Raw genomic sequence first — 24,392 nt, 5'->3', positions numbered from 1 at the left:
GTAAGAGTTTCCGGAAATACTATTTGGGAGTATAGGTGGAGGAAGGAGAAACTACTGTGCCAGGCATTAGTGCAGTACTTTTGGAAATTTGACTGTTTGTACCCACTGTAATTTAGACAGTGTAAAAAAAAAGAAGAGGGAGGTTAGTAGCTCAAGGCATAAATAAATGAATTGCATACAAATAGCCTAGATCCATAAAATAGACAATAGTACCTGTTCTCTCTTGTTTGAGTGAAGCATCTCTGTATAAAGTAAATCTGTCATAAAACTGAAGGTTGGCTTGAACACCACAGGGCTTTACTAGGTGTGGCTCTTTAGCTAATGGTATGCCACTGCCTCCCCCTGACATTTGAACTGACTTATTGTGCCATTGGTAGAGGGACGTACGATATAATGTGAACTCCAGACTGTGGTGCAACTGGGAATTTTTCCCATTAATAAACATTACCAGAGGTGACAGAAGTGATAAACGACACAGGAAAATTCAAGAGTGACTCGGATTGAACCCCTAATCTTGGTTCTGTTTTCTAGCACTGAGCTACTGAACAGAAAAGAATATTGAAAATTAGAGACCTACATACACATTGTTTTTTGTTTCAGGATGTATACAGCCAAACCTTTGCCAGGTCCAATTTACAATTGCAGAGTGGCCTGGGTATTGCTAATGGAAGTGTCATCAATATACTGTCTCCTGAGGTCTGTGGGGAACCAATCAACATGTTTCTTCTGCCAGATCTTGATGAAGAAGGTAATACTTTAATTATGAAGGCTGTGTCAAAAAAGACTTTACAACTATGAAAATTCATATTGATTTAGTCATTTAACTTGCAGAAATAGTTTGTGTCATTTTATAGTGAATATATCAAGTTTCAGTGTGACTTCCACTGGTCATGTGGTGCACCTACCATCTGAAGCAGATTTATTGCCAAACTTGGTGCAGCATGTCAGGCATGACTTGTTCAATTGCGAGACAGATTCTAGCTCTGATCTCTGGTAGAGAAGCCAATAAGGGTGGTAACAAACATGGTATCATTGATGAATCCTCAAAAGAAAAAGTCAAATTTTTCGGTCCAGTAACTGTGGGGGGCCATGCAATTGGCGCCCTCTTGGCCTGGAAAGCGAACATTTAGGAAATCCCGGACTTGAGAGAGGTAGTGTGGAGTTCTACATCTTGCATGATCTGTGTTCTCAATTCTTGGTCATCAGCATTAGGTTTTCCAGCATATCTGAGCACACTAATCCAAAACACACAGTGAGCATGCTTGGGCATGTTAGAGGCTGTCGTCTTTGCTGCAACTGCCACTACCACTTGAGACAAAATTCTGTACTAGGGTACTACATGAATCAAAACTTGATGTATTTTCCTTCAGGATGACACAAAGACTAAGGCTGTAAGTCATATGAATAAGTTTGTATGAATTTTCAAAGTTGTGAAGCCCTTCCTGATACAGCCAATGTAATGATTCTGTCCTTCATAGCTTATTCCGAGGACTCCAAATGGTTCCCAAATATGAAATGTTTTTTATCCCTAAGAAAGTGTCTGCCTGCTTAGCTGAGTGGTAACATGTTTGCCTGTCATGCAGTGGGCCCGGATTTGATTCTTGGCCAGGTTGGAGATTTTTCTCTGCTTGTGGACTGGGTGTTATGCTGTCATCAGCATCATCTCATCATCACTGACACGCAAGTCATCCAATGTGGCGTCACCTGAAATAAGACTTTCAACCCAGCGACCAAACTTCTGCGGATAGGGCCTCCCAGTCGACAGTGCCACACAATCATTTCATTTCCATAAGAAAGAGAAATCACAGGTCGCTGTTTGGCATGCTTAAGCTCTTTTGTGTTCAGGAACATGAATGTTGTGTAAAGAGTTCCATACAGCACTGCCCTGGGCCACTTCTCTTAAATTCTTTAAAAAATCTGTTGTGTATATATTCCAGTTTAGCAATCAGTAGTTGCTGTCATATTTATTATGATGGTGCACAGCAAAGTACCATTGTTCTACTCTTTGATATCTGCATCTGGTATTGAATAAGCATAACCAGAAACAGCCATATATACAGCTGTTTCCTTGTTTGTGGGTCAGATTTTACACTCCAGTTTTTGTTGCTAGTGTACCAGTGCATGGGGAGCTGAATAATAATAGTTGATAGCATACTGAAGGATGTAGGCATCCAAATTCTATTAAAATTAAACATGGATTTTGACAGTTAAAAACTTAATGTATTCAGCAGATAGAATGCAAGGGGCACATCCTAGGGAAGGTACATTAGCCGCAAACCACCTGGAAGAGCCATTGCAGCTGTACTGAGATGGACTGAAGTCTAAAAAGCACATCCTGCCAGCCTGGAAACCAAGTCCAGAAGGACCAAGCTCCTCTCACTGGCTGCTATGACCATGTCACTGCAGATAGCACATGAGTCACTTCCCACACATCCTATGGTTGCCTACAGGTATTACTTGGAAAAGTGTTGCCTGTCAGCAGCCCCAACTAGAATTAACTGCTTCTAGCCTTAAACACAGGCTGAATTTGGCATTTAGGCCTAGGAAAAGTGTGCCAGGTATAGACTGCAAAACCAGCAGTGAAATTTTTTTTTTTTTTTTTATTATGTGTGAACTAGTCCTAGTAACCCACTAAGTGCATGGTAGCTTGTATAAAGCTTCCCCATTCCATGGAACTGGTGACTACATTGACGAAAGATTATGACACACTCACGGAGAGATGTGTTGTCCAAATTGGGGACCTAAAGATCACAGAACGGCTGGGGGTAGGATGAAGTTACAATTCAAAAGAACCATGAGGTGGGGAGGCTTACTGCTGGGGATATTAAGTGTATTCAACAATCCTATAATTTAGTCAAAAAGAGGGTATAATTGGTAACGAGTTAAAAGATAATGGTTATTTCTTGCTTGTGCAGAGGTTTGGGGCCCCGTGTAATGGTAGTGTGGTTTGATGAGTCACGGCAATGAGGTGACAGGATTGCAGAGTGATCGTGTTATGGCCTGTGAAGACCAAATCGCTCATGTGGCAGCCACTGGCAAGGGTTTATGACACTTGTGTAACAGGTATTAGGTAATGTCACGGAGCCGTGTCACACAAGGGGGCCTTGTTTACTGTGGACAAGACCCTTTTTCAGTACTTAAGCATCGAAACCACATATAGAGAATGCAATGTCTTTAGTAAATTAGATTGTTCAAGTTGGAGAAAAATTTGCATTTTCCTGTCACAAAACTATTGAACTTGTAAATAAAATTTGTAAAACAATTTAAGTAAATTAATCCTCAAAAATTGCAAATATATTATGTTATAATACAATTTGTGTCTGCTGTCTCAGATGAATTATGCCGAATAAGATGTGGAGTGAACAATAAAAATTCCTTGTAACATGTTATGGGATGAGGACAGTGATAAACGCTATACTATATTTGGACATAACTTTACAATAATTGCTGAAATAAAATGTAGTTCTGTATCCTGTCACAGAATTACCAAATGATGAAAAATATGATCCATGTGCAAGTAACTCTATGAAATAAACAATAGTGTAGACATTTATTGCAATATTAAATATTTTCAGCTTGATAAAGCAATATTTGGGGGTGGCAGATGGGAGAGAGGGAGAGAGAAAGAGAGAGAGAGAGAGAGAGAGAGAGAGAGAGAGAGAGAGAGAGAGAGAGAGAGTGAGAGTGAGAGAGTGAGAGAGAGAGTGAGAGTGAGAGGGGGAGGGGAGGGAGGGTGGGAGATTGTTAATGTTCTGACTGCCTAAAAGATTCGAACCACGTGCATTTCGGGCACTCACTCAGTGCTCTGAAGGTGATGATATATTGGTGGATCATGAATAAACTAAGCTACGAGTGTCACTCCAAAAGAAGTACACACTATTTTTGTAAAAATACAGTTTTCATTCTGCATGTGTGAAAGTTTTACAGTGTGTAGATACATCCTTCCCACTTGTTTTCAAACTTAGTTCAACCTGTTCCTGTGAGTGGCGCCGTCACAGCATGTCTTCAAGATGGCTGCTACACTTGACGTTCGTCAGAAGCAACGTGCTGTCATAGAATTCCTGTGCTGTGAAAACGAGACAGTGGAAAACATCCACAAGAGGTTGAAAAATGTGTATGGTGATGCTGCTGTCGATTGCAGTACAGTTAGGCGGTGGGCAAGCAGGTTACGTGATGAAAGTGGGCACGGCAATACTGAGGATTGTCCTCGCAGCGGCAGGCCTCATACTGCACACACTCCAGACAATGTGCAGAGAGTTAATGAATTGGTGACTGCTGACAGACGCATCACAGTGAATCACACTACTTTGGGATAGGAGAAGGAAGTGTTTGGAAAATACTGAAAGTGTTGACGTTAAAAAAGGTTTGTGCTAGGTGGGTTCCCAGGATGTTGACAGTGGCTCACAAAGAAACAAGAAAAATGGTATGCGGCGAACTTTTGGAACAGTACGAGAATGGTGGAGATGAATTTCTAGGAAGAATTGTGATGGGTGATGAAACATGGTTCAAATGGCTCTGAGCACTATGGGACTCAACTGCTGAGGTCATTAGTCCCCTAGAACTTAGAACTAGTTAAACCTAACTAACCTAAGGACTTCACAAACATCCATGCCCGAGGCAGGATTCGAACCTGCGACCGTAGCGGTCTTGCGGTTCCAGACTGCAGCGTATTTAACCGCACAGCCACTTCGGCCGGCGATGAAACATGGCTCCATCATTTTTCACCAGAGATGAAGAGGCAATCAGTGGAGTGGCATCATGGAAATTCACCCAAGGGAAAAAAAAAAAAATTTAAAACCACACCTTCTGCTGGAAAAGTTGTGACTACGGTGGTTTTTGATTCCGAAGGACTCTTGCTTGTGGACATCATGCCAAGTGGAACCACCATAAATTCTGATGCATATGTGATGACACTGAAGAAACTTCAAGCTTGACTGAGTCGTGTTCAACCACATTGGCAAAAGCAGGATATTTTGCTGTTACACGATAATGCACGGCCACATGTCTGTCAAAAAACCATGGAAGCGATCACTTAACTCAGATGGACAACACTGAAACACATGCCTTACAGTCCTGACCCTGCTTCATGTGATTATCATCTCTTTGGGAAACTGAAAGATTCTCTTCATGGAACAAAGTTTGAAGATGATGACTCCCTTGTGCACACTGCCAAACAGTGGCTCCAACAGGTTGGTCCAGAATTTTACCATGGAGGTATATAGGTGTTGATTCCAAGATGGCATAACGCAGTTGAGACGGATGAAAATTATGTGGAGAAATGAAAATATTGTTCCTAAAGGATGTATCTACACACTGTAAAACTTTCAAACATGTAGAATAAAAGATGGATTTAAAAAAAATAGTGTTCATTTCTTTTGGAGTGACCCTCATAAAATAATGCAAGAAAGGATAGAGTAAAATACTCCATCTCACTGTACTGGGAGCCATGAGAGGGTCAAGATACTTTTACTTCTACTTACAAGGCCAACTGAAAAATCTCTCCACCCTGCTCACTTCCTACTCCTGTCTTGGTGTACCACTGTTCATCCGCTTTACAACAACCTCCAAACCTCCTCCACCCCCCCCCCCCCCCCAATAGCTGACAAACCCTGTCTCGCAGACCTACTACATTTACCCCACCCTCCAAAACTTCCTCCCACCACCACACAGAATCCAGAACTTAAACAGATCTGAAACACAGCCGCGAACCTTTCCTCCAGAATCCTTAGCCCCCACAGAAATATCGGTCCTTTCCGAAAGCCTCGCCTTTTGTCCCACTACCAAATTCAATAATGCAGGATTGTTAAAGACCTTCTCTCCTTCTCCCGGTCCCTACAGTGGAAAAACTCTTTCGCCACCAACCCTACCAATCAGACTCAACTAAGGACCAATGTTGAACAACCCTGCCTAACTCAGTTCACTCCTCCATCCAATCGTGATCCATCTCCCCTGCCCCCAAATCTCCACCTCAAAATAACTTTCCAGAATTTCTTAACCTTGAACCATACCTCACCATCATTCCCCAAATCCTTCAACATGCAAACTAACCTTACATCCGCTGAAAGAACTGCAGTCCACCATCTAAAAACTGATCCTGATCTTATAATCATATTTGCAGATGAAGGTTCCACCACTTTTGTTTTGAACCGCAAGGATTATCTGGCAGAAGGACTCCACCAGCTGTCAGATACATCAACCTGCAAACCTTGCCACAGTGACCCCGTTCTAGAAATCCAACAGGATCTCCAGTCACTCCTCAAATCCTTAGGCCCATCCCAGAACCTCTCCCCGGAGCCCATCCCTCTGCTCACCCCTACCACTCCCTGCACTCCCAACTGCTACATACTTACTGAAGTTCATAAACCCAACCACCCAGGATGCCCCTTTGTGGCCAGTTACTGAGAGAATTTCTGCTGCTCTTGTAGACCAACACCTTCAACCTATTACCCGGAACTTACCCTCCTATATAAAAGGCATCAACCATTTTCCCCACCAACTCTCCACAGTTCCTGTCCCTTTACCACATGATGCCCTGCTCATCACTATTGATTCCACCTACCTTTACATTAACATTATGCCATCCGGCGACACCATAGTGGTCTCGTGTGCGAAATAGCGGTCAACGGCCGGCGACACCACAGTGGTGTCGTGGGCATAGTATCGTGCAGTGGCCGGCGACAGCACATTAGTATCTTTTGCATTCTGTTGATGTTTTGTTTAGGTAACAATAAGTTACACACATCAACAAGTTTTTTGTTTTTATAAGTAGTTGTGCCCTTTCATAATGGCAGATGAAAGAGACAATACGATTATTTACGATGAATGTGTGAACATCTTGTCCGACGTTCTGGACGACTTGGCCAATTGGGAACAAGACATGGGATATTGAAAAAATGAAAGTGAAGCAGAAGCGTTGGAAGATAGTGAAATATGTCCAACAAGAATTCAGCAAACTCTACGGTTGCCAACTGATTCAATCGATTCAGACAAAGAAGACAGTGCACAGTGCTCAGACTTTGATTTACTGAGAACCAATAATAAATTTGAAGGATCTTCAGGTCCAAACATATTTCCCAAAGATACAGAGAGCGTTGAGGATATCATCAAATTATACATTAGGAACAATCTTTTCGAATACATTAGCAACAAAACCAACAAGTACTACAGTCAAAATTGCCATAGAAGAAAACTGAATAAAAAATGCCAAATTTGTTGACGTTGCGGCACCCGAACTTAGAAAATGGTTTGGGCTTGCTATCTGTATGAGAATTGTAAAAAAGGCAAGGATCAATGATTATTGGTCAATTAATCAGTTGATAGACGCACCGATATTTCGCAAAACTTATGTCCCGCATCCGATTCAGTCAAATATTATCATTTTTAAATTTTTCCGACAACAACAATAAACTGGATAATCCTGAATAACTTTTCAAAATGCAATTCGTGATTGGTTATTTTTCCAAAAAGTTCAAATAAACAAATATTTGACCAAAGAATTTTTGTATTTATTTACTTATGAATATCTTCGAAATTCCACAAAAATAGGGGAACAGAGTTGACAACTTATGAGACTCCTCATCCCACAGGAGAGACAAGGTAAAGTAACCCCCCCCCCCCCCATAATACACACATGCCAATAAATGTGGAGGAACTGAAACTCTTAGCTCAGGAACGTCATCTGTCATGTAGGTTTACAGGAAACATACATCCCTGGTTACTGACCTGCATTGGAGTTCATGTGGGTCAATGGATTACAATCTGCTCTCTGTTAACCACTACAGATAGTTACATATTCTGAGACTTATAGAGCAACTCCCCTGCCCTTTTCTCCAACTGGAAGACTCCAGTGCTTGTAATGTGTTATAGGGCTCACACTTTACTTGTGCCAGGAGTCAAGTTTTAGAGTGCTTCATGGTGCCTCAGGATCTGTGCATCCTCAACACAGGGAATCCTACTCATTTCAAAATTGCTACTGGGTCACCTTCAGCCGTAGAGCTCTTCTTCTGTTCCCTGGCCCTTGCAGACTTGGCTCAGTGGAAAATTACTGAGTTCTCAGCTCACCTTAGGAGGCAACCTGTACCACGGTGGACCGATGAGTGCCTCTCAGCAATCCAGGTCAAACATGCAGCTCTGCTGCCCAATGGCAGAAAACCTCGCAGGCTTTTGATTAACAAGAGTCAAAGCTCATTGCACCGAGGAGAGCAGTAAAAGGTCATGGCAAGTTTTGTGGACTCTCAACCATTCCACTTGCTCTATGGAAGATTGAGTTGCAGAGACTAAGCCTGATCAGAATTACATTGCCACATAGATGTCACTGGGATGTTTTCCATTCCATTGATGCTGGATAGTTACACTGAAATACTCTGGACGTAATAATTTAGGACCTATCTTCTGAGACCAGTTACTGGACTGCATTTTTTAGATTGAAATTGTGGTCATAGGCAATCTGCCAAAAGTGTGATTATGATGTACTATGTGTATAATGTATGAATAAGAGTTTGCTTGTGTGGAGCTGCCGCTTCAGGGTATTCATTTCTCATTTTCCACTAATATACATAAATAATTTTCTGAAAAAGAGGAATGGGGATGGGGGCGGGGGGGATGAGGACTAACTTGCATATTACTATTTACAGTCTTTTGAAAGTTGAGAGTGAGTAGAGACAGCTCCATTAGAAAACACATAAGTCACAGAGTTCTGGAGACGGAGAACTTTAGAAAGTAGCAGAAGTGGGTAGACTAAAGATAGTAAAAGTAATAGAAAATACTAGATGCAAAGTGCTAAAAAGAGTAATGCTTCACAAACTTTTTGAAGACTTAGACTGAAAATAGAATCAAATGAATGTTTTTAATTAATTAAAGGCTAATTTTAAATTATAATAACTATCTGATTTTAGTAACTTTTTCTCATCACTATTTCCTACGTAAATCACCCATGATGCATCTATTACTACCTTTTGATATAACAAATGAGATAATGTGTCTTCAGGTTATCTGAAATTCACTTCTGTTCACTAAAACCTTACACAGTTCAGAATCTACTCAATATAAAAAACTTTGTCATTGATTTTAATTAACTTCGTTCACAAAAAGTTAAATGAAATTCATTTTTCACCTTTGTTTTGTATGGTATGTTCAACTGTGAGAATTAGGTAGAATGATGAGCCTGTATTGTTTATATGAGGACACATTGAACTATTTTGATAATTGGTAACTGATTTTGCATAATTCTACAGAATCAAGTTTGCTGTATCATGGACACCCTGGCCTTACTACATTGATTGATAATCTACGTAGTCAACTACTGAGCGTGGAGCGCAATGCACTTACCCACTCACCGCTGACTGAAAAAAACTGGTAAGATTTAAGAAAAAATAAATCTATTGATAAACTGGATATAGGTGAAGGGTAGGATTTGTAACATCCAGAGCATCACTCGGATATTGTTTCGTAGATATTCCATACACTGCTTATGGATTAAGTGGCACATTTCTTTTTGTTTCGCATTTTCTACATGATCAAATGAAGAACCTTAAATAGCTGCAGCTACAGTGTGAATCTGTGCTTGAATAAGATCATTGTGCCAGCACAAAAAAGACTCTTATTGGTCTTATTTTGTAGAATGAACCTTAATGTTACATCAACCCAAAAGACAACATGTACCATATGATTGCTTACAAAATAAATAATTCTAGGTAAAATGACACTGATTTAGACAGTTCCAGTGACATTGGCACCATAATTAAATTTTTCCCTTGTTTACACAGTGCAGTTAAAATAATTTCTGATGATGATGAGATAATCTGATTAAAATCACTTGATAGTCGACACTTCATGGGTTGGAGCGGGTTTCCTCCAATCAGAATGCTCAATGTCACGGCCAAACTGTCTCAACACTTGGTCTGATCACCTTATCTGGCTTTCGCTCTTGTTGTGTTTGGATTCCAAATCATGGATCTGGCCCTTGAATTTTGTATTTCACCGTATTTGATAAAAAAATAAAAAATAAAAATAAAAAAAAAACCCACACACACACACACACACACACACACACACACACACACACATCAATATCGAAAGAGCAACATTGAGTGCCTATATTTTTATTTTATATTTTTTTTTTTTTCACAATTTTCAGTGAACATTTGAAATTGTTCTTTTGAAATTTTAGTAGAACATAGTTTTACTTTCAGTATATGAGAGAGTCTTATTACTTTTTGAGTTTCCATTAGATCCAGTCTCCCTCTTTGACTGTGTGAATCAAGTATAGATGGCACAGAGTAGTAGTCCAGTTGAACTGCGGGTTGGCAGTGTGAATGGAATAACAAAATTTCCGATGTGAAGAAATAGCACACCAATTACTTTAAAATTTTTTTTTAACACAACTAGTATGAAGTATGGTAGGGTTGTAGCATAGCGATTAGTGCATGTTTTTTAATGCAACTGCTGTGGTATTTCTTCACATCAGCATTCTGCAAAAACAGGTGCTGAAACTGATGAACAAAAATCTAAATGACAAGATTGGTCTTTGCGGTGGGCAGAGACATGTAAGGGGAAATGCTGACATTATCGACACTGAGTGCCACCAACAGAAACTGCAAGATTTAACTTCAGCATGCAGTTCTGACACAACTGCTAGTTTGGTGGCGTTTGCAGAAATGATAAAACAGGAAAGTCGAGACCATTGATAGCATAGTAATTATTGTCAGTTATGAACATGCATCGTTTTCCTTTCAGTTCTTGCTCTAGGAGGGAGAAGCAGACTTAAATATACAACTCTAAAACTGGCAGTATATGTACACTGTGCAACCAAGGTTTTTTTGGCTGGTACGTTGATATTTTTTCCATCGACATATCGATGATTTTTTTGATTTATATCGTGGGCTGATTACAATTTTTTTTAAATACCGTATTTACTCGAATCTAAGCCGCACTTTTTTTCCTGTTTTTGTAATCCAAAAAACTGCCTGCGGCTTAGAATCGAATGCAAAGCAAGCGGAAGTTCTGAAAAGTGTTAGTAGGTGCCGCCACAACTAACTTCTGCCGTCGAACATATGTAGCATGCTTTGTAGACACAAAGATAAATACTGGCGCCAAAACCTCTGCGTCAATAAATAAATTTTTAAAAAAGGTGGAAGACGAGCTTTTTTTCTCTGTCCCGAGTTTCGACCATTTTCATACATTATCCAACGAAGTAAATACAAATTCCGTATTGTTCATCTTCAAATGTAGCAGAATTTCAATGTACTACGAAAATACGACTGGCAAGACTGTTTGGGATGTTTGTCAATATGGCCAACTCTACGTTCTGAATTTTTTCCTACCTGTGAGAAGAGATGGTTGTTAATAGGAACTGATGAAATGTGAATCACATGCACTATTCTCTTCACCATAAGAATAATACGAATATAAACATCTTGCCATGTATTCTTTCGTGTTTGCTACTATCTCATTTAAATCCTGTCTGCCTAATAAACTGCGAAACTAGAGCGAGACAACAGCAAACGCGGAAGAATATACGTATCGTGTCATGTTTATATTCGTATTATTTTTATGCCTAATAGTGATACAGTCAGAAATGAAGCACGGCACCTGACTAGATTTTTAAATCTAAGATGACTAATTTCTGTGCAGAATTTGATGTACTAAAGAAGCGGCCGCAAAGATTTTCAAACGGAGAAAAATTTTCGCCTAACTCTCGTTCAGAACATGTTCTATCATACGCAGTCTATTATTTGGTTCTTGTTGATCATTATCAAAGAAAGCAGCAGTGTAAGTAACAACAAATTGCAGTCTCTTGCCATTGTTTCGCTAATGAGACGATTCCTCTCTTTTTGTTCTTAATTGTAAGCGGCGATAGCGCGCACAAAAGCAAGCCGTGCCGCGAGCGGCGACAGGCCGTAAACACGCACTATCAGAATGCGACAAACAGTGCATGACACAGTACAGTAATGCATTTTCAGCTTAAAGTGGCGTAAACACCTATAACAAAGAAAATGGCACTTATCAGATCAAAGCAAAATAAGCAATCAATTCAAACGAGACGAAGCACGTGAAAAAGGAAGGGTACCCGTATAAATACTGACGGAACGCCTGACGCATTGCAATGGCTACCTGGTAAAGCTTAACTGCTAAGCTTATGACTCGAACCAAACTACTGTAGCTGTATCGTCATTCATTCGACCTAAATTGTATCTCATATTACAATGGACCAACTTTGTTTCGATTTGGAGGTGCGGCCTAAAACTTTTCTCTCCCCTTGAATTTCGAGTCTCAAATTTCAGGTGCGGCTTAGATTCGGGAATTTTTTTTTTTCCTTTATTTCGAGTCTCATTTTTCAGGTGCGGCTTAGATTCGAGTGAGGCTTAGATTCGAGTAAATACGGTACTGATATATTGTATTCCCAATGTTTATAAAAATATCAACAGTCCTAACATATTTCACACACAGAACTAACCAAATCTTACTGGATCCTTTCGCACAAGACACAATTCAGCATCACGTATACAGTTATTGTAATCACAGAGATTGGCTTACATTAGAGAAGTTTCACGCAACATTATGTCAAGGCAAATTTTTGAAGGCTACGATTCATCATTGCTACCATAATATGTGTCATAAATGTGCATGGTAGTATTGTAACATAATGTTTAACGTATGAACTTGTCGTGCACAAGGTCGTAGGTTTGAAACTTGTGAAAGCTAGTGAAATTTTTTTATTTCTGAATCTAATCAAAAGGCTTTCATTATTACGTTATTCAGTTAATCCATTTGAATATAAGTTTTTAATTTCTACTGCTTCGCTGTACCATTTTGATTATGCTAATTTTCTGTTTACCATCATTTTGTCTTCCTATCGTTATTGTTTTGTTTGGAATCTGCCAGTATCGTGTACAATCTACAACCAAGTACCAAACAGAACTGCTCATCATCTGGTAAAGCAAGAGTTCATTTAGCCAGTGTAAGGATAGTTTCAGGTAGCCAATGAATGATAATGAGAAATTACAGTTTCTTTTTCAGTGCTAAAACTGGAATTTTTCTGTCTTGAGTTTGCTTGTAGAGGTTAGCTTTAATCACTGTGAACAAAGAGATCATGATTTTAGTTCTGCCACAGATTGTTAACCACTGTTTTCTCAGATACGAGGGCAGTTCAATAAGTAATGCAACACATTTTTTTTCTGAAACAGGGGTTGTTTTATTCAGCATTGAAATACACCAGGTTATTCCCTAATCTTTTAGCTACACAACACTATTTTTCAACGTAATCTCCATTCAATGCTACGGCCTTACGCCACCTTGAAATGAGGGCCTGTATGCCTGCACGGTACCATTCCACTGGTCGATGTCGGAGCCAATGTCGTACTGCATCAATAACTTCTTCATCATCCACGTAGTGCCTCCCACGGATTGCGTCCTTCATTGGGCCAAACATATGGAAATCCGACGGTGCGAGATCGGAGCTGTAGGGTGCATGAGGAAGAACAGTCCACTGAAGTTTTGTGAGCTCCTCTCGGGTGCGAAGACTTGTGTGAGGTCTTGCGTTGTCATGAAGAAGGAGAAGTTCGTTCAGATTTTTGTGCCTACGAACACGCTGAAGTCGTTTCTTCAGTTTCTGAAGAGTAGCACAATACACTTCAGAGTTGATCGTTTGACCATGGGGAAGGACATCGAACAGAATAACCCCTTCAGCGTCCCAGAAGACTGTAACCATGACTTTACCGGCTGAGGGTATGGCTTTAAACTTTTTCTTGGTAGGGGAGTGGGTGTGGCGCCACTCCATTGATTGCCGTTTTGTTTCAGGTTCGAAGTGATGAACCCATGTTTCATCACCTGTAACAATCTTTGACAAGAAATTGTCACCCTCAGCCACATGACGAGCAAGCAATTCCGCACAGATGGTTCTCCTTTGCTCTTTATGGTGTTCGGTTAGACAACGAGGGACCCAGCAGGAACAAACCTTTGAATATCCCAACTGGTGAACAATTGTGACAGCACTACCAACAGAGATGTCAAGTTGAGCACTGAGTTGTTTGATGGTGATCCGTCGATCATCTCGAACGAGTGTGTTCGCACGCTCCACCATTGCAGGAGTCACAGCTGTGCACGGCCGGCCCACACACGGGAGATCAGACAGTCTTGCTTGACCTTGAGGCGATGATGACACACGCTTTCCCCAACGACTCACCGTGCTTTTGTCCACTGCCAGATCACCGTAGACATTCTGCAAGCGCCTATGAATATCTGAGATGCCCTGGTTTTCCGCCAAAAGAAACTCGATCACTGCCTGTTGTTTGCAACGCACATCCGTTACAGACGCCATTTTAACAGCTCCGTACAGCGCTGCCACCTGTCGGAAGTCAATGAAACTATACGAGACGAAAATATTCTACAAGAAATTTCCGGTTTTTTCAACCAAAATTGGCCGAAAAAAAAAAAAAAAATGTGTTGCATTACTTATTGAACTGCCCTCGTACATTGCAAATCATGAGGTTGTGGTTAGGTTAGGAAATGAGTTTAAATTCAGGGCTACAATATGCTTTGTTTGCCGCAGTTTAGTCATTGGCCACATAAAATCTGCTTTCATCAAAGCATCTCTCGTTTCTGTATTACCTCATGGTGGCTGCTTCCAACGTTGCTCTGTGTTACAGATTAACAGCATTTGTGAAGTGACCTGCCATGTTTCTGTGACATTCGTGACTGAGCAGTAGCCAGCAGCCGATGTGGCAACACTGTTGCATCAAGTGACAGATGTCAACTATCAAGTAATTTTAATCAAGCTATATTGTTGAGTCAGTGATAAAATTTTATTGAACCATGGTAGTCTCTACAATACTTTAAATAGCAGGGTATTCGAACCTGACAGAAAAACAATAATGAAGACTTCATCCATCGGAAACCTACTTTCTATACTCCACTTTGGGATAAAAAAAGAGGCAATTGCATCTGAAATGCAGATATAAAATTCTCGTTAGATGTAAAGAGCATATTAGAATAAACTGAAGTATGTTCAGATAAAATTGTTAAATTATCTTAAAAGGATAACCAATAATATACATAGAAAAATACTGTATGATTGTAAATACAAAGCCCTTGGAAATATTAGTAGAGGAAGACTACAGAAAAGATATAGAGACCAATTTTGACTTAACAAGACTAATACTTGATGAAGATAATGATAAAATGCTGCTGATAAGCCTGAAATTATTCTGGCAGAAAGTCCTAATTTACACACAGATCAAGATAGGTGACACAGTAATCAGTCCTTAACAGGAGTGTGGTTCTTTATCATGTGTTTGAGGCCCTTTGCCATATTTAGTTTTGACTTCCTTGCCAGTCTTCTTCATCTAGCCCTTATGGGGTCTTTGTCTAGATCTCTTTTTAAAAATATTTTATTGAAAGTGTGCGTTAGTGTTGTATGGGGAGCCATTCTCTTCATGTGAACATACTACTATAATAATTTAGCTTGAAGGATCTTCTGCAGGTTTTCGTTCCAGTCCTATCTGTTCTATGATGTATTTAATCTTTATTTGTATGTAAGAATGGAGGGACTTCATTTCACCTGGCCTAATACATAACATAATTTGGAAGCTTTTTGTATTCTTTTGTCTATATCTTGGCATATGATGATATATGAAGAGAGGATCGTACCTGAGTACTGAAAGTTGTCCACAGTGCCTGTCTCTTCATTTCTGTAAATGAAAAGCATGATATTATCTGTATTCTACAGGATTAATTTATTTATTTAGTTAATCCATCTTTCAGCTTACAAGGCCATCATCAAAACTATGGTAGTGTTAGTAAGAAAATTATAAAAAGGCACTCTGTACCACCGTTATCTAGGGTGAAATGCAATTACACAGTTCAGTAATCTTAGTACACTGCCAGTTTGCATGTTCCATTTATTGGTGCAGCCAAGTATTCTGAACATTTACAAGCTGTTGTTGCATGACAGTAAACAGGTGAGTAGTAGTCTGGATTAAATACTAAGTAATTAAAGAATAGACTCACATGGGTATGATGGACTATCACACAGGTTACTGAAGATCATTAAACCATATACTGATGCTTTACTCTGCACCTGAGTTATTTGTATTACAGGCACCACTTTACAAAAAGAGAGAAAGAGATAGTGGAAACAATTACAAACATTTTTCCTTGCAATCTGTGTTTTCAAAGGTTTATGTAGGCACACTGCAATGTGTTACTACTCTCCCATGTAGACTCACAGTTTGATATTAGGGAAGGAGCATCTGGAAGTGAAGTTTATTCTTTGGCATGTGAGGCTCTTCAAAAGCTAAACTATAACTTGTAGAGAACAATAAATATATTCTTTGGATTGACAGAACCCTTTGATAGTGTGGGCCGTGTTATGTCAGAGTATTATACAGCTTGAGAAATAGGTCACTAATGAATCTACATATTTCTATAAAATGAGAAGCAGAAGCTTATCCCACTGTGCCTACATGCAAGACACAATTTTGAATCTGACTGAAAATCTGTGGGGTTCTGGTGTTTGTGGGCTACGACAAAAAAGCCCAGCTGATTCTCAAAATGCATTTGCTGATGACCCAAATTTGTAAACAGTAGAGCAAATTCCTCAATGAGTAATATCCTGTGCCTTACTGAAAACAGATTGTTGCTTGACTGTAGCAAACCATAATGCATGCAGTTTCTAATGCACATAAAAATTACTTCCCCAGTCATTCTTAGGTTTCCTATCAGTCACTTATCACTTCTAACAGTAGTTGGTAACTCGAAAAATGCTAAGTTGTGCTACTGAGTCCATGTTCAACCCCACATAACTAGCACGATAAGGGGAGGAAGATGACAGCATACTGCCTCCAGTAGGATCATGCGCTGTGGTGTTCAGTCTGATGTACGTGTTGCCAGAAAGCTTTTTGTGATGGAGTCCTTGCATAAAAATTTCCTGATTCACTTGCCATATCAAATTCAGATAAAATTACAAGCTTTTGCTGATATCCACCATCAGTTTTAGTCCCCGATGAAGATGATGGGGGATGTCATTGAAAGCTTGGAATTATATCTGATTCTCATGCGGCAAGTGAACCGGGAAAATTTGTGTGCAATCCTTGTGTTGATGATAGCTTTACTTTTTCTATAGAATCACGTAAAAATTGTATAATTGCTCTTTAATTCTTAGGTAGATAAAAAAGCTTTCTTGGGCATATCAAATTCAGGATACTGTTCCATGTGTGATGTTGTGTTTAATACAATATTAACTTCCAATGCTGTTACTCCTGAACAGTAAAGATTCTCTGCTTTCCTTCTTCCACTCTGTTATATCCTACGGTTTCATATTTTTGAACAACTTTGGGCCCGTACAAACATACATTTAAGCTGTAAAAAAGACAAGGACAGGAAGAGGTGGACATAGAGGGGGTGAAGGAGAAGTATGCAATACATGTGTCAGACACAAAGCAAGTTAAGCCGTAAGGAAAAGGTTAGTATTGAATAAAATTAATATAAATCTCATAGCTACAAAAAGTGTTATGGCTGAATTTTGACTGTTTTCTCGCCAGCTTTTACATTGTGTTCTTGGACTTTTGATTGGGTATAGGGTTTGGTATACAACTGGTAATTAATTGGTTCATTAATCAAAATTTGATTTACTCCTAACCAAACAATTGTTACTCAGTGATGCCTATTATTAAATGATGTGAAATAGTAATATCTTTCACACGGTACAATCTTTGATGGTTAGTCCATATGGAAGTTGTAACTAGCTAATTAGTTATGGGACAGTGTTTGAAACTGTCATTTGGTAACACTACTCTGGTGCCATCAGATGATACTTTGTTTATAAAATTTGCATTATGTGGGAGTGGTTATGCTGAATTTGATTTTTTATTAATGCCTTCTGATGCCAATAATTACCAAACCACAACTCACTCAGAGAACTGCTTAGTACCAAGAGGTCTCCCCTCTCAAATGTTGAACGTGGTGCTACTGACATTCACTGTTTTGTCAGTGGTTCATAATGTTTCTTTGTTCCATGTGCAATTTAATTCATGCATGCCCAGTTTTGTGGGCATCAAGTCTGATGTCATTTGCTCTTGTTCAGAGTCAAGGAATTGTAAAGTTTCATAAAACCAGTGATGTCACACTTCATGCCCTTTGCAAACCCAGGCATGTCTGCACTGTCCATTATCTGGTAGTGGTAATTGGTCAAACTTCAGCACCTTATAGGCCCCAGGTCATTTGCATGGCCATGTAAGGACTAATTAGTTAGTTACTGTCATGTTCCATTGATCATTTTGCACAATAAATCATCATGATGTGGAACAAGTCATTTTACATTCATATTGCAAATTAATTTGTACATCTATTTGTGCTCTGAACATCACCATATAATTATCTCCCCCCCCCCCCCCCCCCCCCAAATCCCCCAAATGAAAACAGGATATACAGATTGAGTTAGCAGTTCCTATCCATTACTTTTACACATTACAAAACAGAAATTTTTCTGCAGAATAGAAGGAGTTGTCAAGGAGAAACTGTTTCAATTTATTTTCAAATTTTATGTTGTTGTCTGTTAGACATTTTATATCACTTGGTAAGGGGTCAAAAATTTTTGTTGCAGTGTTGTGCACCACTTTCTGTGCTAAAGACAACCTTAATGTTGAGTAATGAATGTCATTTTTTCTTATGGTATTGTAATTATGTACCTTATTGTTCCTGTTGAACTGTAGTGGATTATTTACAACAAACTTCATGAGGGAATAAATATACTGTGAAGCAGTAGTCAGAATGCTAAACTCCTTAAACTGATGTGTACAAAATGATAGCAGGAGAACACAACATATTGTTCTCACAGTATGTTTTTGGGCAATGAAGACCTTCTTTCTTAAAGATGAGTTACCCCAGAACATTATTCCATATGACATTACTGAGTGAAGATAAGCAACTGATTTCTCTCTCCCCAAAATTTGCTATGATTCTAAGTGCAAATGTGGCTGAACTAAGTTGTTTTAGGAGTTCAAAAAGGTGTTTTCTCCAATTTAAATTCTCATCAATATGGACATTTAAGGACTTTGAAGTTTCCACCCTAGATATTATTTCATCACCATGTGTTACACTTATCACTGGTTCAGTACCCCAACAGGTGCAGAACTGAATATGATGTGTCTTTGTGTGAAATTCAGGGTGAGATCATTGGCAGAAAACCAGTCAATATACTTTTGAGAACTTTGTTCACCATTTCTTCCATTTGCATATATATATACTGGGAGTGATTACAATACTGGTGTCATCTGCAAAAAGAACTAATTCTGCTTGTTGTACATTAGATGGTAGATCATTTACATATACTGTATGAGAAACAGTAGTAGACCTAAGATTGAGCCTCGGGGAACCCCATACGCGATTTCTCCCTAGTCAGAATTATGTCCCTGGATTCTGTTGGTTGAATTACTACTAAGTATAACTTTCTGCATTCTTTTGGTTAGATATGGCATGATCCTTTGGTTGGCTATACCATCAATCCCATAAAACTTCAATTTATCTAGGATTATACTACATTTCACACAATCAAATGCCTTGGATAGGTCACAGAAAATACCTGCCAGTGCTATTTTGTTATTTAATGCTTGTAATATCTGGTGTGTGAACATGTAAATGGCATTATCAGTAGAGCAACCCTTCTGAAACCCAAACTGTGATTTGCTGAGGATATTATTGTTGCCAAGGTAAGATACTATTCTAGAATACATCACCTTCTCAAAAATTTGGGAAAATGTCAGCAGTGAAATAGGTCAGTTGTTACTGACATCTCTCTTATCACCTTTCTTAAAGAGGGGTTTAACAATGGCATATTTTAGTCTCTCTGGAAAAATGCCTTGCGTTAGTGATGCATTACATATTTCGGACAATACCAGACTTATTATATGGGAACAAATCTTTAGTACTCTATTGGAAACACCACCAAAACCAGAAGATCTTTTATTATTGAGAGAATGTATGACCCTCTTAATTTCAGAAGTAGAAGTTGGTGGTACATACGCATGATGTAATTTTCTGAGGGTTACTTCTTTAATATATAGCTGTGATCTTTCTCCTGAACTGTTGGTCCCTATGCTTTCTACTATGTTCAAGAAATGATTATTAAATACATTTTCTACCTGTGACTTGTCATTTATAACCCTTCCACATCCTGCTGAAGGAACTAGCCTAGCGTCACTTTGTAAGCTCTCTCCTCCTATGGTAAAATTTCTTCTTATTGTTGTTTTTCTTTAGCTTTTGTGTGCAAGTTTCTTTCTAAGGTGCATAAAACTAACTTTGGAGAAGACACTTCATGTCCAATTCTAATTAACAACAGGTAGTATGATTCTATTGCTTTTGTGTGTAATGTTGCTCAGCTTAAATACAATTAATAGGTGTACACTACAGAAATTAGCTTCATAAATCAAAGTACCTCTAATATTAGTTTTTATTTTAGTTCAAAATATGAAGTCCCTCTACTGAAAACAATCGCATTTGACAATTACTCATGTAAAACAGTTACAAGATTATAAATTGAAAAATACAAAAATATTAGCTGTAGATGTTCTTTTAATGTTCACAACTCATGAAATTTGACATTGTAAAGAAAATCTGACTCCACGTTACACAATGAATCACCAAAAAAACTGGCACAGGTATGCGTATTCAAATACAGAGATATGTAAACAGGCAGAATACGGTGCTGCAGTCAGGAATGCTTATATAAGACAACAAATGTCTGGTGCAATTGTTAGATCAGTTACTGATGCTACAATTGCAAGATATCAAGATTTAAGTGAATTTGAGCATGGTGCATAGTTGGCGCACGAGCGATGGGACACGGCATCTCCGAGGTAGTGATCAAGTGAGGATTTTCCCATACAACCATTAGACCATTTCATTAGTGTACTGTGAATATCAGGAATCCAGTAAAACATCAAATCTCTGACATCACTGTGGCCGGAGAAAGATCCTGCAAGAAAGGGACCAATGACGACTGAAGAGAATCATTCAGTGTGACAGAAGTGCAACTCTTCCACAAATTGCTGCAGATTGCGCTCGTCAACACTGACATTGAACTGTTGATGACTCTAAACATATTGTCTGGTCAGACAAGTCTCAATTCAAATCGTATGAAGCAGACAAATGTGTACGGGAGTGGAGACAACCTCATGGATCCATGGACCTTGTGTATCAGCAGGGGACTGTTTAAGCTGTTAGTTGGTGGAGGCTCTGTAATGGTGTGGGGTGTGTGCAGTTGAAGCACATGGGACCCCTGACATGTCTAGATATGACTCTGACAGGCGACATGTAAGTAAGCATCCTGTCTGGTCACCGGCATCCATTCATGTCCATTGTGCATTCTGACAGACTTGGGCAATTCCGGCAGGACAATGTGTCACCCCACACATCCAGAATTGCTACAGAGTGGCTCCAGGAACACTCCCCTGAGTTTAAACACTTCCACTGGCCACTGAACTCCTCAGACATGAACATTATTGAGCTATCTGGGATGCCTTGCAGTGTGCCATTCAGAAGAGATCTCCGCCTCCTTGTACTCTTACAGATTTATGGACAGCCCTGCAGGATTCATGGTGTCAGTTCCCTCCAGCACTACTTCAGACATTAGTCGAGTCCATACCATGTCGTGTTGCGGCACTTCTGTGTACTTGCGGGGGCCCTACATGATATTAGCCAGGTGTACCAGTTTCTTTGGCTCTTCAGTGTGTTGTGGTAAGAATAATGCCTGGTTAATGAATCTATGCACTGTGTAACTACTGCTGGTTAAAGTTATTTTGTTTGCAGCTTGTTAATCTGTGTTTAATTAACACAAACTTTACCGAAAAATTCAGTGTTTTTGATGTAATTGTCTATCCATCGAAAAGTTCAAAACTAACATTTTCAGGAAATGTACATAAGTTCTCACTGCACTAGCATGCATCTTAGCACCTCCTGAATCCACCAACAGTGTGTGTTTCAGTGCTCCATCCATACTTCATGCACGCATTCACTGTCGTCCAGTATTTCGACAATACTGCACCCTTACTCAAAGATCTACAGTCTGATCTAGAACTACAGTTTCACTAGAATAAATGGTACTTTACTGCAGAATTGAACGTTCTGTGTTGAGACACTACTCTTGGAGGAACCAAAGAAATTGTACCACAAGGAATTCTGTTGTCTGTCATGGTCTTAAGCATTTACACAGATGATCATCCAAGATCCAATACATGCAAGAGTTTCATATATGCATTGACATATGATTTTGAAGAAGCAGAATAGGAGGTGGAAAGAGCTCTGAAAATCTTTTTTGATTCCTATAATAAGAACCAACTGAAGGCACTTAGACAAATAACGCACTTAGTGGCAGTACTATCTTAATACCAAACATAAGGTGACAGCCTGAAACATCTTCGTCTGGAAACTTGTTGGTAGTAATTGGGATGTTCAATGCCAGACAGTCTGCATTTCCTCTGTGGCACTGCTTCTTGGCTGGTGAATTTGCCTGCCCATTATGGTTTTAATCCACCTACATGAAAGAAGTAGACATAGCTCTTAATGAAGTTGCAAAGCTAATTACTAGATGCTTGAAACCAATTCTTGTTGACAAATTGTACAGTATGGCAGGCAATGCTCCTCCTAACATACTCCGAGACGTAGCCCCAAATGCCAAAAGGAAAAAAGTCAAAGAATGTTAGTTTCAACCATTGCATGGACATACTCAATCAAGACCTAGGTTGAAGTCTAAGAAGAGATTTTTACAGTCAGTATCTGCACTAAATACATCATCCAAGAAACTCAGAGAAAAACTATTGGCAGCCAAAGTAAGTCATCTCCAACCAGTAGTAAATCCAGCAGAATGATTCCCAGCTAGACGCAACTTGCACTGGACCACACGGAGATCACTGGACAGGTTATGAGAAGCTGCTGGCAAATCTAAGGACAACCCAGTGAAACAGGACACTTGCAAGAGCCACTGTGTGGAAGTTTGGAGAAGCAGAGACAATGAAACATCAGTGTTTATGTTGGCTTTATTTTTGCAGTGAGGAGAAGTTGTTCAAGGCACAAGAAAATGCTGTACCAGTTGCTCATTTCTGGGTAAAGACTTTTTGATCTCAGTTTTGTATGTGTGCATATGTATAAATTCTTTCTTTCTCCTTACCCAAAATTGTAAATTTACAGAATCCTATGTGTATGATCCTTGTCTCAAGTAAATAAGTACTCAAATATCCTAAAATTTTCTTAGAGAACAGATTTACACTTAAATGTTTTAAAAGAGTATCAGTAAGGATAACACGTTCTCTTGCAATATGATTTAATTTGGAGAAACTGCAGAAAACTTACCGTGTGTTGATAGACAGTTGTTTAAATTTTGCTCCTCCTGAATACGTGTCCAGTGTCTCAATGACTGCTTGCATGCTTTATCATAGTGAGATGCTATCAGTAAGATATTCAACACACAAAACATTTTTTGCCATCTTTGTTTAGATGTGTCATTGCAAAATTTTGTTAAAAATCTATGTTGCAACTTACTTTAAAAGCAACTGTCATACAACAGCTGAAATTTCCTTTTCTTTCTGTTGTAGGTTCCAGTATGCATCAAGGATGTGGGATGTAATAAAAAAGAATTCATTCTTTCTGGAATATTACAGGCTCTTGCCATGAAATTCTTGATATAATTTTATTGAAGTTTGGACATGTATATACTTGGCAGTATCTGTATTTCAGGAAGAATTTATGTGATTTATGTTACATGCTGTAATTGTGTTAACAGCAGGTCATATTAAGAGATCATTAAATAATTTTTTACCAGTGTGACAACACTATTTATGCTATTTGTTTTCAGTTTTGTAGTACGTAAATAGCTATTATTAACCTAACGAGCAGCATGTACCTGGTTTTGTGTGAGTAGAGTTAAGGGTTACTGTTAAAGAAGAGTATTTTTGGTTGTTATTAAATAAAAGAGTTATTTTTGTTTCATCACATTTACTCTTTCACATTTTCGCTACAACAGTTGCTTTTACACTGTATTATATAGCCTGTGCAGGATGCACAGTGACCAATTTTTGTCCAAAGCACTGCCCAAGTTCGTTCATTTATTCAGAAGGGGAGGCTGACAAGTGTTTTCCAACTTTCGCCCATTCAGTGATGACAGAATCAAGGCACATGCCCTGAAATTTTTCTCAAACAATTTTACAGCAACTATTCGATAAAAAAAAAATCAATTTTGCTTTACCAATAGCTTTATATGTCAGTTTCATGATGATGTGCCCATCATTTTGTTAATTATCATAGTTATTGTGATACTTACATGGAAGATTAGATTAGTTTTTCGTTCCATGGATCTGTGCTGAGGAGATCCTTGTGGATGTGGAACATGTAATTTTTTTTTTCTT

The 24,392-nt window shown here is 39.0% G+C and overlaps 1 protein-coding gene across 2 annotated transcripts in view; it reads left to right on the top strand.

Annotated features, from left to right (window-relative positions):
• The window catches only part of LOC124545114 (protein SMG9), a 99,767-nt gene extending 75,788 nt beyond the window's left edge, over positions 1 to 23,979 (top strand). For both annotated transcript variants that reach the window (XM_047123941.1, XM_047123933.1), the window contains exons 7-9: positions 601 to 748; positions 9,234 to 9,354; positions 23,583 to 23,979. In XM_047123941.1, the coding sequence (XP_046979897.1) occupies positions 601 to 748; positions 9,234 to 9,354; positions 23,583 to 23,661 (348 nt within the window). In that variant the 3' untranslated portion in view covers positions 23,662 to 23,979. The remainder of the gene's footprint in view (positions 1 to 600; positions 749 to 9,233; positions 9,355 to 23,582) is intronic.
• The last annotated feature ends 413 nt before the right edge of the window (positions 23,980 to 24,392 follow it).

The sequence above is a fragment of the Schistocerca americana genome, chromosome 1 (assembly GCF_021461395.2).
Source record: "Schistocerca americana isolate TAMUIC-IGC-003095 chromosome 1, iqSchAmer2.1, whole genome shotgun sequence".
NCBI lineage: Eukaryota > Metazoa > Arthropoda > Insecta > Orthoptera > Acrididae > Schistocerca > Schistocerca americana.
This window is presented reverse-complemented; position numbering and strand designations above follow the sequence as displayed.